The sequence below is a fragment of the Panthera uncia genome (genome assembly GCF_023721935.1).
Source record: "Panthera uncia isolate 11264 chromosome B2 unlocalized genomic scaffold, Puncia_PCG_1.0 HiC_scaffold_24, whole genome shotgun sequence".
NCBI lineage: Eukaryota > Metazoa > Chordata > Mammalia > Carnivora > Felidae > Panthera > Panthera uncia.
In genome coordinates this window covers 9,932,813-9,949,715 of record NW_026057580.1, presented here as the reverse complement: position 1 = coordinate 9,949,715, position 16,903 = coordinate 9,932,813, and the positions used below count along the sequence as shown (strand labels likewise).

Genomic DNA, 16,903 nt, shown 5'->3' with positions numbered 1-16,903 from the left:
TTAATAGTTCTATTTCTGTTACCATTTTCTGTTATATGAATTAACTACCTAGGACAACACTTCTCTTATTAGTACCATCTATTAATTAGTACACTTTAATTTTTCCTTAAGATTTTGTTCTATTTATTGAATGCAGAGATTGCTAAGGAATAAATTTTTTTCCCAATAGGAACCAGAAACAGAAATAAGGGAAAAAAAAGAAATTCAAATCTAATGGACTTTGGAAGGTAATTTACTAATGGATGATCAAGTTTCTGGTAAGAACTAAAACCAAAAAGAAAAAAAAAAACTAAAACCAAAAAGGAAAAAAAAAAGAATATGTTTAGGACATGGGAAGGTATAAAATAAAGGAATTAATATAGGCGTCAGGATTAGAACAAAGTTGTCAGTCATGGACTTCAGTGGGCACCTCACAAAAGAGATATGCAAATAATTTTTTTAATGGGAGATAATTATGTTTTTTAAAAGATAATTAAAAGAGTTGAAAGCTTCCTATCATTTAAAAAGTTGACCCATTTGGTGGCTTTCACTGTGCTTTCTCTTTCTGCTTTTGAAGATATAGGATTTAGCACACTTTTGCATTCTATCCAGTGCAAAGATAAAGTTGAAATTAGGGAAAGTGGTAGGTAGAACATTATGCTCTTTTCCATCACCCCTTTCTTTTTTCTCCAAACTGGACTCTCTTCATTTATAGTATATAGAATATATATTTTTATTTATTTAAAAAATACTTAAGTTTATTTATTTTGAGAGGGAGTGAGCAGTGGAGGGGCAGAGAGAGAGGGAAAGAGAGAGAATTCCAAGCAGACTCTGCACCATCAGCACAGAGCCTGATGTGGGGCTGGAACTCATGAACCGTGAGATCATGACCTGAGTGGAAACCAAGAGTCAGATGCTTAACTGACTGAGTTATAAATTTTTTAATGTTTATTTTTGAGAGAGAGAGAGAGAGAGAGAGAGAGAGAAAGAATGAGTGGGAGAGGGAAGGGAGATGGAGACACAGAATCTGAAGCAGGCTCCAAGCTCTGAGCTGTCAGCATGGAACCTGACGTGGGGCTTACACTCATGAAAGGTGAGATCATAACCTGAGACGAAGTTGGAAGCTTAACCGACTGAGCCACCCAGGCACCCCTAGAATGTATATTTTTTAAAATGGCTATTAAGTTTTCTGTTGTTCTCTTAGTTAATCAATGCAATTAAATTTTCCTGGATACTATCAGTAATCTACAAAATGCTAATGGGAAATAGTGTGGAATGAGAAGTAATACTAAGATTTGCAGAGCTTGATATGCTAATGATCAGATTTTGCTAAAGGTCTTCATACATTTTGGTGCTCAGAAACCATTCAAACTGAGAAATAGGAATGGAACTTACTGAGGATGCTCTCAATATTTCCTAAAATACAAACACAAATAAATAAATTAGGGTGGTTTGACTGATAGAAGATTAAGGATCTTCTTAACATTCTTATCTCTGTCAAGAATAACACTCCAAACCTTCCAATACTTGGTACTATGAGCCAATGGCAAGAAGTCTTTATCTTTACAGTTAGATTGTATTTATTCTTTTTCATTTTATGAGTACGATTAAAATTTTATGCTAAATAAGTTTCTGAGAAAGGAAGAGAGAAGTTAAAACAAATAAGCACTCTTATATGTGAAAAGCTGAAATTATGTAAGGTAGAGTCTGCAAAAGTTTCTCATAATTCTAAATGGTAAAGGGCATTAGTTAATGAATGCAAAACTTACCTGTTGTTGCTGAATATTTTCCTAAAATAAAACATAAGAGAGTAAGTGTGGTGTGGTTTGCTAGCATGCTTGATAAGAACTTCATTTAGGCTTAAATTATCTTGGGGCACTAATATCAGGTCACTTATATTGATTAAATTCCCATGTGCCAAGCACTTGTATAAGAGATTTATGTGATTGAAATTATTTAATCTTCAGCATCCCTATGATGAAGATTCTGCACATAGAGGTTACCCAAGGTCACACAGCTAATAATTAGTGGAGCCAGAAGCTGCCCCCAAGAATCCAGGATCTAGTCTTGCTTTGAAAATTACTTTTTGGTCAATTTGGCATCATTATGTCAGTATTGGTCTGAGTCTCTTAGACTTTTTTTTTTTTGTAATGTTATACTCCCATTTCCTTTATTGTTATTTTTAAGGGTAAACCTGGAACTGGTATCTAGGTTTGTTATACTCTAGAGTCTTCATGTAATTCAATCTATTTCCAATTTTTTTCAAGAGGAGATTTCTACAAAAGGAATCAGCCATCTCAATAAATTATTACATCAGTGTACTAAATACTCTAATACAATTGTGGACAGGGTGCTTTAGGAACACAGAGGAAGAAGTGGTACTCTTACACCTTCTTCTCAATCTCTCTTAATGTGTTGATACATTTTGGAAATTTTTGAGCTCTTCTCTTATGGAAGACAGCTTGGTTATAATGAAAGGATATTTCGTTAACAAGGGATAGGGAGGGGATACAGCATGGTACAATGGGAATGGTATTGGTAGATGCATTAAAGTCAAAATGAAAGGTAAAAGTAATGGAAGAAATTGTACAAGAATATCTTCATGAGGTTTAGGTTGGGTAAAAAACCATAATGTGAAAAACTGACATATATGATTATATCAAGTTATGAATGAACAGGTTAACCAGGAAATTAAAGAAGAAATTAAAAAATACATGGAAGCCAATGAAAATGAAAACACAACAGTCCAAACCCTTTGGGATGCAACAACAGGAGTCCTAAGAGGAAAATACATTGCAAGAAAGGTCCCAAATACACAACCCAACCTTACTCCTAAGAATCTGGAAAAGGAGCAGCAAATCAAGCCCAAAGCCAGCAAAGGAAGGGAAGTAATAAAGATTAGAGCAGAAATAAATGATACAGAATCTAATAAAACTAAGAGCTGGTTTTTTGAAAGAAGAAACAAAAATGATGAACACCTAGCCAGACTTCTCAAAAAGAAAAGAGAGAGGACCCAAAAAGGTAAAATCAGGTATGAAAGAGGAGAGATCACAATCAATAACACAGAAATACAAATAATTATAAGAGAACACTATGAAAAATTATATGCCAACAATCGGACAGTCTGGAGGAAAAGGAAAAATTGCTAGACACTCTCACACTACTAAAACTCAAACAGGAAGAAATAGAAAATTTGAACAGTTCCATAAACCATAAAGAAATCAAATCGGTTATCAAAAATTTCCCAACAAATAAGAGTCCTGGACCAGATGGCTTCCCAGGGGAATTCTAACAGGCATTTAAAGAAGAGTTAATACCTATTCATCCCAAACAGTTCCAAAAAATAGAAATGGAAGGAAAGCATCCGTACTCATTCTATGAAGCCAGCATTATCTTGATTCCAAAACCAGACAAAAACCAACTAATAAGGAGAACTACAGACCAATATCCGTGATGAACATGGATGCAAAAATTCTCAAAAATATTCTAGCAAATGTTCATTAAAAGAATTATTATCCGGGGAGCCTGGGTGGCTCAGTCGGTTAAGCCTCCGACTTCAGCTCAGGTCACGATCTCACGGTCCGTGAGTTCGAGCCCCGCGTCGGGCTCTGGGCTGATGGCTCAGAGCCTGGAGCCTGCTTCCGATTCTGTGTCTCACTCTCTCTCTGCCCTTCCCCCATTCATGCTCTGTCTCTCTCTGTCTCAAAAATAAATAAACGTTAAAAAAAATTAAAAAAAAAAAAGAATTATTCTCCATGATCAAGTGGGATTTATTCCTGGGCTGCAAGCCTGGTTCAATATTTGCAAATCAATCAACATGGTACACCACATTAATAGAGGAAAGGATAAGAACCATATGATCCTTTCAATAGATGCAGAAAGAGCTTTTGAAAAAATACAGCATCCATTCTTGATAGAAACCCTCAGGAAAGTAGGGATAGAAGGAACATACCTCAACATCATAAAAGCCATATATGACAGGCCCACAGCTAATATCATCCTCAATGGGGAAAAACTGAGAGCTCTTCCCCTAAGATCAGGAACATGACAGGGAATTCTACTCTCACCACTGTTGTTCAACATAGTGTTGGAAATCCTAGCCTCAGCAATCAGGCAACAAAAAGAAATGAAAGGCATCAAATCAGCAACGAAGAAGTCAAACTTTTCACTCTTCACAGGTGACATGTTACTCCATGTGGAAAACCCAAAAGACTCCACCCAAAAACTGCTAGAGCTGATACATGAATTCAGCAGAGTTGCAGCATATAAAATCAATGTACAGAAATCAGCTGAATTTTATACACCAATAATGAATCAGCAGTAAAAGATATCAAAGAATTGATCTCATTTACAATTGTACCCAAAACCATAAGATACCTAGGAATAAACCTAACCAAACAGGCAAAAGATCTGTATGCTGAAAACTATAGAAATCTTACGAAGGAAATGAAGAACACACAAAGCAATGGAAAAGCATTCCACACTCATGGGTCTGAAGAAAAAATATCGTTAAAATGTTGATACTACTCGAAGCAATTCAATGCATTCAATGCAACCCCTATCAAACTAACACCAGCATTTTTCACTGAGCCAGAACAAACAATTCTAAAATGTATTGGAACCAGAAAAGACTGAATAGCCAAAGTAATGTTGAAAAAGAAACACAAAGCTGGAGGCATCAAAATTCCAGACTTTAAGCTGTGTTACAAATCTTTAGTCATAAAGCCAGTATGGTAATGACACAAAAACAGACACATAGATCAATGGAACAGAATAGAGAACCCAGAAAAGGATCCACAAATATATAGCCAACTAATCTTCAACAAAGCAGGAAAGAATATCCAATGGAATAAAGACAGTCTCTTCACCATATGGTGCTGGGAAATCTGGACATGGACATGCAGAAGAATGAAACTGGATCAGTTTCTTACATCATACACAAAAATAAATTCAAAATGGATGAAAGACCAAAATGTGAGACAGAAAACCATCAAAATCCTAGAGGAGAAAACAGGCAGCAATGTCTTTGACCTCAGCCACAGCAACTTCTTACTTGACATGTCTCCAGGGGCAAGGCAAATAAAAGCAAAACTATTGGGATCTCATCAAGATGAAAAGCTTCTGCACTGCAAAGGAAACAATCAACAAAACTAAAAGGCAACTAACAGAATGGGAGAAGATATTTGCAAATGACATATCAGATAAAGAGTATCCAAAATCTATAAAGAACTTATCAAACTCCACACCCGAGAAACAAATAATCCAGTGAAGAAATGGGCAGAAGACATGAATAGACACCTTTCCAAAGAAGACATCCAGATGGCTAATGGACACATGAAAAGATGCTGAACATCACTCATCATCAGTGAAATACAAATCAAAACCACAATGAGATACCACCTCACACCTGTCAGATGGCTAAAATTAACAACTCAGGAAACAACAGATGTTGGTGAGGATGCAGAGAAAAGAGAACACTTTTGCACTGCTGATGGGAATGTAAACTGGTGCAGCCACTCTGGAAAACAATATAGAGGTTCCTCAAAAACTTAAAAATAGGGCTACACTACAACCCTGTAAATGTACTACTAGGTATTCATCCAAAGGATGCAAAAATGCTGAGTTGAAGGGGCACATGCACCCCAATGTTTATAGCAGCACTATCCACAATAGCCAAATTATGTAAAGACTCCAAATGTCCACTGATTAATGAATGGATAAAGAAGATGTGGGATACACACACACACACACACACACACACACACACACACAATGGAATACCAGTCAGCAATAAAAAAGAACGAAATCTTGCCATTTGTAACAACGTGGATGAAACTAGAGGGTATTATGCTAAGCAAAATAAGAAAGCCAGAGAAAGACAGATATCATATGATTCCTCTGATATGTGGAATTGGAGAATCATAGCAGATGAACATAGGGGAAGGGAAGGAAAAATAAGATAAAAACAGAGAGGGAGGTAAACCATAAGAAACTCTTAAATACAGAGAACAAACTGAAGGTTGCTGGAGTGGAGGTGTGTTGGGGGACGGGTTAAACGGGTGATGGGCGTTAATGAGGGCACTTTTTGGGTTGAGCACTGGGTGTCATGTATAAGAGGTGAATCATTGGTTTCTACTCCTGAAGCCAAGACTATACTGGATGTTAACTAACTTGAATTAAAAATAATTAAAAATAAAAGAATGATGTTCGTCCACCCAACATCCAGGTGCCTCTAGCCGTGTTCCTTCGCTGATTGCATTTTATCCCCCCATTATACCTCCATAGCTCTTGCTTGTATTAACCATCGTCCTGAATTTTGCTTCAATCCTTCCTGATTTACTCTTCATTTTTTTATGAATGGGATTTTCATTTGCTAAACATTTAGAAATAGTCAAATGAAATTCTGGTTATGTGTAACCAAAACAGGGTAAAGTAAAATAGGGTAAATAAAAATTTGAATCTATCCAGAAGTGAAAATAGAAAATTCAAACAATTTCTCAAAAAGTTTTGAGAAAACCATGTTTGAGAATGAAAAACAAAACAAAACAAAACAACAACAAAAAACAACAAAACTTACTAACAGATGCTGAAGATATGCCTAAAAGTAAGGCAAAGAAATCAATAAGGTTTTGTTTTCTGGATCAGTTACCCATATCTTATCTAGTCTTTGCCTGGGAAACATGTCCACCTTCAGGGAGTGCCTCATCTTCAGAATTACTTGGTGGTAACAGCATGCTGAGGGCAGCGTCTCTGACTATAACGTAAGAATTGCTCTAATTCTTGACTTCCTATGAGCACTGAGTTTGGTAGACCCAGAAGTGAGATCAGTGGGGGCAGTTTTTTCTAGTTTTTCACCTTGTTTTTTTTTAGCCCAGAGTTAAAAAACTTTACAACGAACTGAAAACATTTAGTGTATCTCTGCTTCTCACTGTTTTTTCTATCATCATCAATTTCTTTGTCTTCTGTCTCTCTAAATACAGGAATGTATGTAGTGCTTATTTTTATTGTTTAGGAACTATTTTCAGCTTTATCAGGGAATGTACCCTTTCATATCAGAGATGTTTTTACTTTCTAAATGTATCAATTACATGTCAGCAGAAAGAGGAGACTTGCAATCTAAATCTTTTGTGTGACAATGTTGGTTTTTCATACAATGTTCAGGGTATTCTACTATGTACATCAATAGAGAAAGGGAAGTTATTGGGAGTTACTACAGATATTTTAAAAATAAAACACTTTAAAAAATCTCTTCCATCTAAAACATGGTGAAAATAGTATGTGTTGACAATATTCTTTTCATAGGACCATCAAATCCTTCACTACAGAGTCTGTGGTGTTATAGTCTCTACCAGGAAAGAGAATCATCCTTCTCTTTTTTTCTTTCAGGTTTTGAAGACTGTTTATTGACTGTTAAAATCTGTCTCACTTAAAAATCTTCTCCCCTTGTTTTTTATGTCTCTCTTTTTCTTCTCTTATTTTTAAGTCCTATCTTCTTTTTTTCTTCCTCATTATTTTATTTTTCAGTCAATTAATAACCCATTTCAATCAACCTTTGGAGAGGTTTCTTTTCTTAATTTTTTTTTTTTAAATTTTTTCAGAGAAAGAGACACACACACAGTGTGAGCTGGGGTGGGGCAGAGAAAGAGAGGGAACACAGAATCCTAAGCAGACTCCAGGCTCTGAGCTGTCAGCACAGAACCCGATATGGGGCTTGAACCCACAAACTGTGAGATCAGGACCTGGGCTGAAGTCGGATGCTTAACTGACTGAGCCACCCAGGCACTCCTGGAGAGATTTCTCTTGCATCTATTCTTTTGTTCAGTCATTGTGATTTTGTCTTTCAAATTCAAAATGAGTACAGATGACTTTATATAATATGAAACCAAAGGAAATAGAGAAGAACCATGTGTCAGATTATTCAGAGCCAGACTAGAAAATGGTTAGGATGTACATTGGTTCTCATATGTTTCAAAAGAGTAAGAATTGAGCAACTTACTGCTGTATGTTGAACAAGTTTCTGAAAGAGAAAACAAATACACAGGAATTAGCCCAGAAAGATTAGTGCTGTATTTTGTGGGTTAGTAACTACTTTTTGTAATATTCCTCTGGTAGAAACATAAAAAAAGGGACATTTACAGAAGGTCAATTTCTTCTCCATGAGTGACCGTGACATCGTAAGAGATTGGTACCCCATGTAATTCTGAACCAACCCATTATGGGATTCCATGGTCCTTAGCCTGGAAAAACTACAGTCAGGAAGAATAAATGGTTAGAGTTCATTTCATGGGGAGAAAAGCCTTCACTTTTCTCCATCTGCCTAGTAGTCTCTTTCATATCCCTAAAATTTTTCCCCTTTATGATTTTTTTCTATTTACACACATTTGTTTCCCAAATGGCAAGTGTTGGTTTATACTGACTTTCTTAAGAATCCCTTTTACAGACCAATGTTATTCCACACTGTTTTTATAAGTAAGAAATAATTACATTTAAAAATATTAACAATACAGCAGAATTCTGAGGAATGAGGAGATAGGAGTGAATATTAAACATGTGGAAGGTTAGAAATGAAAGCCTCTTGGGGCACCTGGGTGGCTCAGTTGGTTGAGCATCTGACTGCGGCTCAGGTCATGATCTCACAGTTCGTGGGTTTGAGCCCCGCATCAGCTCTGTGCTGACAGCTTAGAGACTGGAGTCTGCTTGGGAATCTGTGTCTCCCTCTCTCTCTGCCCCTCCCCCATTCATGCTCTGTGTGTGTTTCTCCCTCAAAATAATAAATAAACATTAAAAAAAATTTTTTTAATTAAAAAAAACAAGAAATGAAAACCCTCAGACACTGTAGAAGATCAAAGTATACTTGGAAAGGAACTTTCTCTGGGTTCCTTTGTATTTGCTGAAATACAATACTTAGAGATATAGGTGTTTTTGTTCTAAGAGGAGATTAGATTTTTTCCTAAATCCTTTAAAAATGCAATAGATTAAAACTTCACCTGATTCTAAAATTTAATTTTATGAAAGTAATATATATTTTAAAACTTCATTTCATTTTATAAACATAAGAAATACCGCAATATCCTGATCCACCCCTTTTTTTCCAATTTTTCACCTTTGAAAGGAACCACTTTTAACATTCTATTATTATTTTCTTGAGTTTTTACGTCTGCTTTTCTAAATAACATATTTATAGAGCTTTGCATTGCTTTATAAAATTCTGTCTTAATTTTTGACTTCTTACCAGGCTTGAAATTTTTAAAATAATTTTAGTTCCAGGGGTGTCTTGGTGGCTCAATCGGTTCAGCTTCAGACTCTTGATACCTGCTCAGGTCATGATCTCATGGTTGGTGAGACTGAGCCCTGTGTTGGATTCTGTGCTGACAGTGCAGAGCCTACCTGGGATTCTCTCTCTCTCTCTCTCTCTCTCTCTCTTTCTCTCTCTCTGCCTCTCCCCTGCTCTCTCTCTTTCTCTCTCTTTTTCTCAAAATAAATAAATTTAAAAAATAAAAATAAATTTTAATTCCAGTATAGTTAACATACAGTAGTATATTAGTTTCAGGTGTACCACCTAGTGAGTCAACAATTCTATACATTGCTCAGTGCTCATCACAATAAATGTACTTGTATTCCCCTTCTCCTATTTCACCCATCCCTCTACCCACCTCCTTTCTGGTTATTATCAATTTGTCCTCTATAGTTTGGTGTTTGCCTCTTGGTTTGTCTCTTTTTTCTTCGTTCTTTTGTTTTATATCTAAATTCCACATATGAAAGAAATCATATGGTATTTGTCTTTCTCTGACTTTCTTCACTTAGCATTATAACCTCTAGGTCCACCCATGTTGTTGTAAATGGCAATATTTCATTGCTTTTGATGGCTGAGTAGTATTTCATTGTATGTGTGTTTGCATATATGTATTCCATAATTAAGCTGTTGTAAATAATGCTGCAATAAACATAAGGGTGAATTTATCTTTTTGAGTTAGTGTTTGTATTCTTTTCTTACCAACTTTTTAAATCTTACTGTCTCCTCTTTCCCCCACCATGCACATTCCCTCCTCCAATCCTCCCAATATGGTTTGTCATGATTTTTGATAAATTAATATATCCAGTGATACATTGTCATAATGTATCACCAGCATATCTCCACAGCTAAGGAATATACTGCATTGTGGTTATATTGTGCTTAATGTACAACTCTTTGTATTGCCAATACTTAATCTTTTTCTTTCTTTCTTTTTTTTTTTTTTTTAACAGACTGCTTAATTGGTCCTTTGGGTTTTATGCCATTTTATTGCCTTAGCTGTCACTTTCTGTGCTCCTAGGAGTGGATGAAATGAATGTGCTTGAATTGTTTCCTCCTGAAGCCCACTTTAATACTCTACTCTTCTGTGGTTTTGCAGTTGGGGATGGTAAAAGCCTGAGGGTGCAAAAAAAGCCTTTCCCATCATCAGTAGACTAAAGCACATTAGAGATAAAAGTTGAAAAAGGAACTGAGTAATGGATTGTGGGGACTTAACTAAAGTGCAGACAAAAATAAAAGACTAAGCATAGTCTGATTGAAAGAAGACTTTCTTTTCTTCTGAAGAATTATTTTCAGGGTAATTTTTAAAACCAGAAATAATGATCAGAGAGAGCAAAATGATTTTCAAACAACTAGGAGACCAGTATAATATGAGAAACAGAAAAGGAACTTACTTATGAGTGGTTCTTTAGTTTTAACTGAAATACAAATACAAGTAAGATAAATAAATGTTATTCTATGAAGAGGACAATACAGGTATCTTACTAGTCTTTTTTACAGCAAAATATAAAATTCACGTGAAAAAAATTTTTTTTAAGTGTTTTGCTGTTTATTTATTCTTGAGAGAGACAGATAGTGTGAGCAGGGGAGGAGCAGAGAGAAAAGGAGACACAGAATCTGAAGCAGGCTCCAGGTTCTGAGCTGTCGGCACAGACCCCATTGTGGGGCTTGAACTCACAAACTGTGAGATCATGACCTGAGCCGAAGTTGGACGCTTAACCGACCTACGCACTCAGGTGCCCCACATGAAAAAATTTTTAAATAGAATTTTTCATACTAAATGTATATAGGCTTTAAAAATTAAAAGTTTCCTTGGCCCATTATTTCCTAGGCCCATTTCCCGTGGCCATGATTTCATATCCCCAATTCCCTCCCCTTGGAGGAGAACACTTCCAAATCTTTTAGATGTTGTTTTGTTTTTTTGATATCATTTTCATCTTTTTAAAAATTCTTAAATTGCTATTTCTTGATTCTTCAAATTTACAGATTACTTATTGATTTACTATTATGCATTGATGTGTCTTTAATCTTACTCTACCTGCCACTCACGTGCTCCTCTCTCTTTTTCTTCTGGTGTCACCTAGTCATAATTTTTGGTTAAGTCAATAGTCAGTGTTAGTGCTCTTTTGTCTATGTAAATACCCTTCACTCTTGAGCCAAAAAAAGTATACTTGGTCACATTTCCTTATTTCTTTTACTAATTTTAAAAATTTTTGTGAAGTTTATCTCTGCCTCTCTCTCTCTCTCTCTCACTCTCTCTCTTTTTCTTTACTTGGTTTATCTGTGTGAATTTATGGCCCATTATATCCTTCTACTATAATAATTTTAGCAAGGCTTCAGGATGGAGGAGAGGAAAACATATATGTTTAGAGTGCTAAAGTAAACTTGAATAACACTTTAATACTTTTCCAGTTTTATGACTGAAGTTGGTAATGATCAGAGTTCAAAATTCATGTACACAAATCTATAGAATATCAGAGATAAGGAACATGTGGCTATGTTCTGAACTAAAACATAAACACAAATAAATAGAATATTTTAAGTTTCCCAAGGATGGAATATAGTTTTCTCTGATGATAATTTATGGTAAAAATTATGAAGTACATCGGGGCGCCTGGGTGGCTTGGTCGGTTGAGCGTCTGACTTCGGCTCAGGTCATGATCTCACGGTCCGTGAGTTCGAGCCCCGCATCAGGCTCTGTGCTGACAGCTCAGAGCCTGGAGCCTGTTTCAGATTCTGTGTCTCCCTCTCTCTCTGCCCCTCCCCTGTTCATGCTCTGTCTCTCTCGGTCTCAAAAATAAATAAACGTTAAAAAAATTAAAAAAAAATTATGAAGTACATTATAAACTTTACGTGGATTTCTAAATTATTTAGCTTTTATTTCTGCAATAGTAACAAGTGTAAAAGTTTTTAAAATGTGTTTTGTAGTAAACATCTCGTGTAATTCCATCTTTTAAAAAACTTCTGTATAGGGGCGCCTGGGTGGCTTAGCCAGTTGAGCGTCCGACTTCAGGTCAGGTCATGATCTCACGGTCTGTGAGTTCGGGCCCTGCATCAGGCTCTGTGCCGATAGCTCAGAGCCTGGAGCCTGTTTCGGGTTCTGTGTCTCCCTCTCTCTCTGACCCTCCCTGGTTCATGCTCTGTCTCTCTCTGTCTCAAAAAAATAAATAAACGTTAAACAAAAATTTAAAAACTTCTGTATTTAAGTATAAATACAGAGAGAATAGTGCCCACATCAGAAATATCTATTCTTTCTATATCTGTGCCTATTCTATCAATGAAGTATCCCAGTGTGAGCATACCTATGTAACCGCCACCCATATTTAGAAATAGAACAATTAATGGTAGTTCATCTTTCAGGCATCTTCAAATCACTGACTCCACTCTCCTTCCTCCAAAGGTAATAATAGTTTGACTTCTAAAACCATAAGTTTTGAACGTTATATGACTGCAATCATGGAGTACCCATTTTCCCCCTTTGATCTAGTGTCTTTCATTTGACATTAGGTTCATGAGATTCTCCTGCTATTGCTTTTTAGTATAGTTTATCTTCATTGTGATATAATATTCCATTGTACGAATATACCACAATTTATTTATCCTTTCTACTGTTGGTAGACATTTGGGTCATATATATATATATATATATATATATATATAATAAAATATAATGTTTATTTATTTATTCGGAGAGAGAGAGAGCATACGTGAACAAGCGGGGGAAGGGCAGAGAGAAAGGGAGAGAGAGAATCCCAAGCAGTTTCAGTGCTGTCAGCCTGGAGCCCCACGTGGGGCTAGATCCCACCAACCGCAAATCATGACCTGAGCCGAAATCAAGAGTTGGTGATTTAACCCACTCAGCCACCCAGGCAATCCTGGGTTATTTTTAGTACTTGACTATTAAGAATAATGCTACTTTGATCATTTCTGCCCATTTATCTTGGTGTGCAATGTATATAGCTAATAAGCTTTGGATAAATCTAGAAGTAGAGTTTCTTGGTCATAAAGTGGTTTAACTTTAGTGTATAGTATCATACCTTTTTTCCCCCCAAAATAAATATATCAGTTATACTCCCATTAGCAGTAGTTTCTACTGCTTCCTATTCTCAGCAACACATGGAATTGTTCATCTTTTTAATTGTAGCCATCCTCGTAAGTGTGTAAGGTATCTCATTGTGATCAATATTTGTATTTTCCTGATGGCTAAGCTACTAAGCACCTCTCCTTTTTATATGCTTTCTTTCATTTATTTTCTTGAGACCATTTGCATATTCCTTTTAGTAAAGTACATTTTCAAACCTCTTGGTGATTTTTCTATTGAGCTATCTATCCTTTTCATACTGATTTATAGAATCCTTTGTTTTGTGGATATTGGTGCATTTTCAGGTGTATGGGTTATACATATTTTCTCCAACTCTGTGTCTTCCCCTTTAACTGTGGAAGTGCTTTTTGATGAACAGTTCTTACTTTTAATATATATCAACATCACTTTTTTAGGGTTACTGCTTTTTGTCTTCTGCTCTTACCTAACCTAAGGTCATCAAGCTATTCTATGTAATCCTTCTGTAAGCATTTTTGTTTCACTTTTCACATTTAGAGCTAATCTGGCTAGAATGGATTTTGTGTATGATGTGACTTACAGATTGAGTGACCATCCCAGTTAGCCAGGAACTGAATGGAATTCCTAGGATGCAAAACTTTCAGTGCCAAACCAGAAAAGTTCAGAGCAAATGAGACAAGTTAGTTACATTAATGAGGAGTCAAGGTTTATTTTCCCTATTGATATTAAATTGATCCAGTACTATTTATTGAAAAAAGACTTTCCTTGTCTCAATACTATGAGGCAACACCTTATTCATAAAATTGTTTTCAGTTATTCATGGAATTGTTTCTGAATCCACATTTCTGTTCCCCTGATCCATTTGTCTGTCTTCACCCCAATATTAGTCTGTTTTAATTACAGTTGCTTTATAATAAGACAATACCTGATAGAATCTAAGTTTTCCTGCTTGCTTTTCTTTAAGTCTTGTACTCCATGATTCTTTGCTTCCCCTTAACTGATACTTTTTGATAAGTATGTTTTAGAATCCGTAATTTTTGACAAAACCAAACTTCTTTGGTTTTTGATTACCTTGAATCTAGAGTTTATGCTTTGAAATATTATCATTTTTATAATACGGAGTTTTCCAATTGATGAATAGGACTACTATTTATTTAAGTCTTCTTTAATTTCTCTTAGTGAAGTGTTGTAGTTTTCTATGTAGAGGCTATGCACACCTTTTATTAGATTCACATCTAGGTATTTATTACTTTGATGCTACTATACATGGTATTATTTCTTAAAATTTCATTTTCTAATTTTTCTTTACATGTGTATAAAAATAGTAGTTTGTTGATAATGACTTTGTATTTAGCAACATTGTTAAACTGTCTTATTCATTCTAAAAATTTATCTGTGGAGTCTTTTGGATTTCTTATATGCATAATCATATTGTCTGAAAAAATGAGGTTGATTTTTTTTTTCTTTCAAATGTCAATGCTTTATATTTCATTAAAAAAATCTCATTGAATGGTTCAGACCTCCAGGTCTACTTGGTTAGAAGAGATAATACTGGGCATCCTTGTTTTTTATTTCTGAGAAGAACTTAAAAGTTTTTGAAATTAAATATGAGATTGCCTGAAGTTTTTAAAAAAGCCTTTTCAGATTAAGGAAGTCCTCTTCTATTTCTGGTTTGCTAAACAAGTTTTTTTTTTCCCCCAATACACCAATCTGTGCTATATTGGTTTCTTACTGCTTCTGTAACAAATTGCCACAAATTTAGTGACTTAACAACCCTGAGGTTCTGACTCCAAAGTCAGGCTTAGTGGGCCACAATCATGTCATTGACAGGGCTGTGTTCTTCTGGGGACTCTAGGGGAGAATCTGTTTCCTTGCTTTCTCTAGCTTCTAGAGACTACTTGCTTTCCTTGTCTCATGGCCCCTTCTATGTTCAAAGTGCATCATTCTGTGCCTCTTCTCTGACTCTGATCCTCCTGCCTCCCTCTTATAAGGATTCTTGTGATTACATTGGGCCCAGCTGGATAACTCAGGCTAATCTTCCCATCTCAAGATCCCAAATGAATCACATCTGTAAAGTCCTTTTTGCCATACAAGGTATCATAGGGGTTCCAGAGATCAGGACATGGATGTGTTTGGGGTAAGGGGGAGTATTATTCTATTTAACATATGTGGTGAATCACATTGATTGATGTTGGATGATAAAGCAATCTTGGATTATTAGAATAAATCTAAGTTGGTGACATATGTAAGAGAAAAAATACTTTGTAATTTTTCCTCTGAAAATTGTTGAGACTTCATCTATGGTGTAGCGTATGGTCATTTTTTTAATGTTCTGTTTCTATTTGAAAATCATATACCTTCTGCTGTTGTAGGATGTAAGATTTTATATACACTTACAGTATCAAATCTGTTAATCATGTTAAAATCTTTCCTATTCTGTTTGTGCCTGGGTGTACACATTTTATCAGTCAGTGAAAGAAAAACATATAAATCTCCCAAATGATTGTGGATTGCTCTCTTTTTATGCTTTCGTGATTTGCTTTATATATGAGACTAAGCTATTATATATACAGTTGAGTCTTGAACAACACATGTTTGAACTACAATGGGTCCACTTACACATGGATTTTTTTTTTTTGCTATTGTTAAAAATATTTATTTTTCTAAAAGATCACACAAAAGTTGGGAAGAGAAAGAAGTATGTCAACTAGCCTACCGTCAAAATTTGGGCTGAGGAAGGACAAAGAGCTGCCTAAAGAAACTGATAGCTGGAGCAAAGTGTAGAAATTGAGACGGCAATGGGCCAATGGCACCAGAAGTCTGGGTCAGCCACATGGATGAGCACCACCGAGGTGCCGTGTGGACATCAAAGCTGTTGGTTCCAATTATTCCTCCTTTTCAGTAAAGGAGAAGCAGGAGCTCATTGTTTAGACATGAGCTTCATGGTCTTGTGGCCCTTTCTGTATTCTCCCAGTTTCTACTATTGAATTTCTCAATGACCACACTCTGGGTGGTGCCCCCATCTGGCGTTGTGGGGCGACTGGGAAACCTCCAGGGTCTGAGTGGTGAGTGCAAAAGCTCTGAACGTCACATCTGTTACACAGAAGGTGTGCTGCGCTTTGAGAGTGCCGACTATGTATGTAGTTACTATCCGGGCTCCCCTTCAGGAGCTGGGACAATGAAGTGTGTATCCTGCTTCTCGCAAATCCTGCAGTTGCAGTGAAGGTGTGCAGGTGCGCTGAGGCCAAAATTTCAGAGGACGGCTCCGTAGTGGTAGCCTCCTGTGCGCTTCACCAGTCTCGGTAATGCAAGACGTCCAGCGACGGCGTGGCGGCGCCCTCCAAGCTGAGCCTCGGCCGCTTGCGGCGCCTATCCCGGCCCTCTCCCTGGGAGCGTGGCTACCAGGGTCACCCGGGTCGCTGGGGCTGCCGTGGCGGGAGAGGCGCAGCGAGGGGCGGGGCCAGCTCGGCGCCGGCTGCAGGCCGGGCCTTCTGGGCGCGGGGAGGGGGGGGGGGCATGAGTTCCTTCATCGCCGCTGGTTTACTGCTGCCACACCGCCCGCTGAGCCACTG

General features: G+C 36.7%; 1 protein-coding gene across 3 annotated transcripts in view; it reads right to left on the bottom strand.

Moving 5' to 3' along the window:
* Positions 1-16,903, bottom strand: part of TSBP1 (testis expressed basic protein 1) — a 217,663-nt gene that overhangs the window by 82,559 nt on the left and 118,201 nt on the right. For all 3 annotated transcript variants that reach the window (XM_049653493.1, XM_049653494.1, XM_049653495.1), the window contains 4 exons: positions 10,666-10,689; positions 7,976-7,996; positions 1,749-1,769; positions 1,375-1,395 (listed from right to left, as the gene is read on the bottom strand). In XM_049653493.1, coding sequence (XP_049509450.1) covers positions 1,375-1,395; positions 1,749-1,769; positions 7,976-7,996; positions 10,666-10,689 — 87 coding nt within the window. The remainder of the gene's footprint in view (positions 1-1,374; positions 1,396-1,748; positions 1,770-7,975; positions 7,997-10,665; positions 10,690-16,903) is intronic.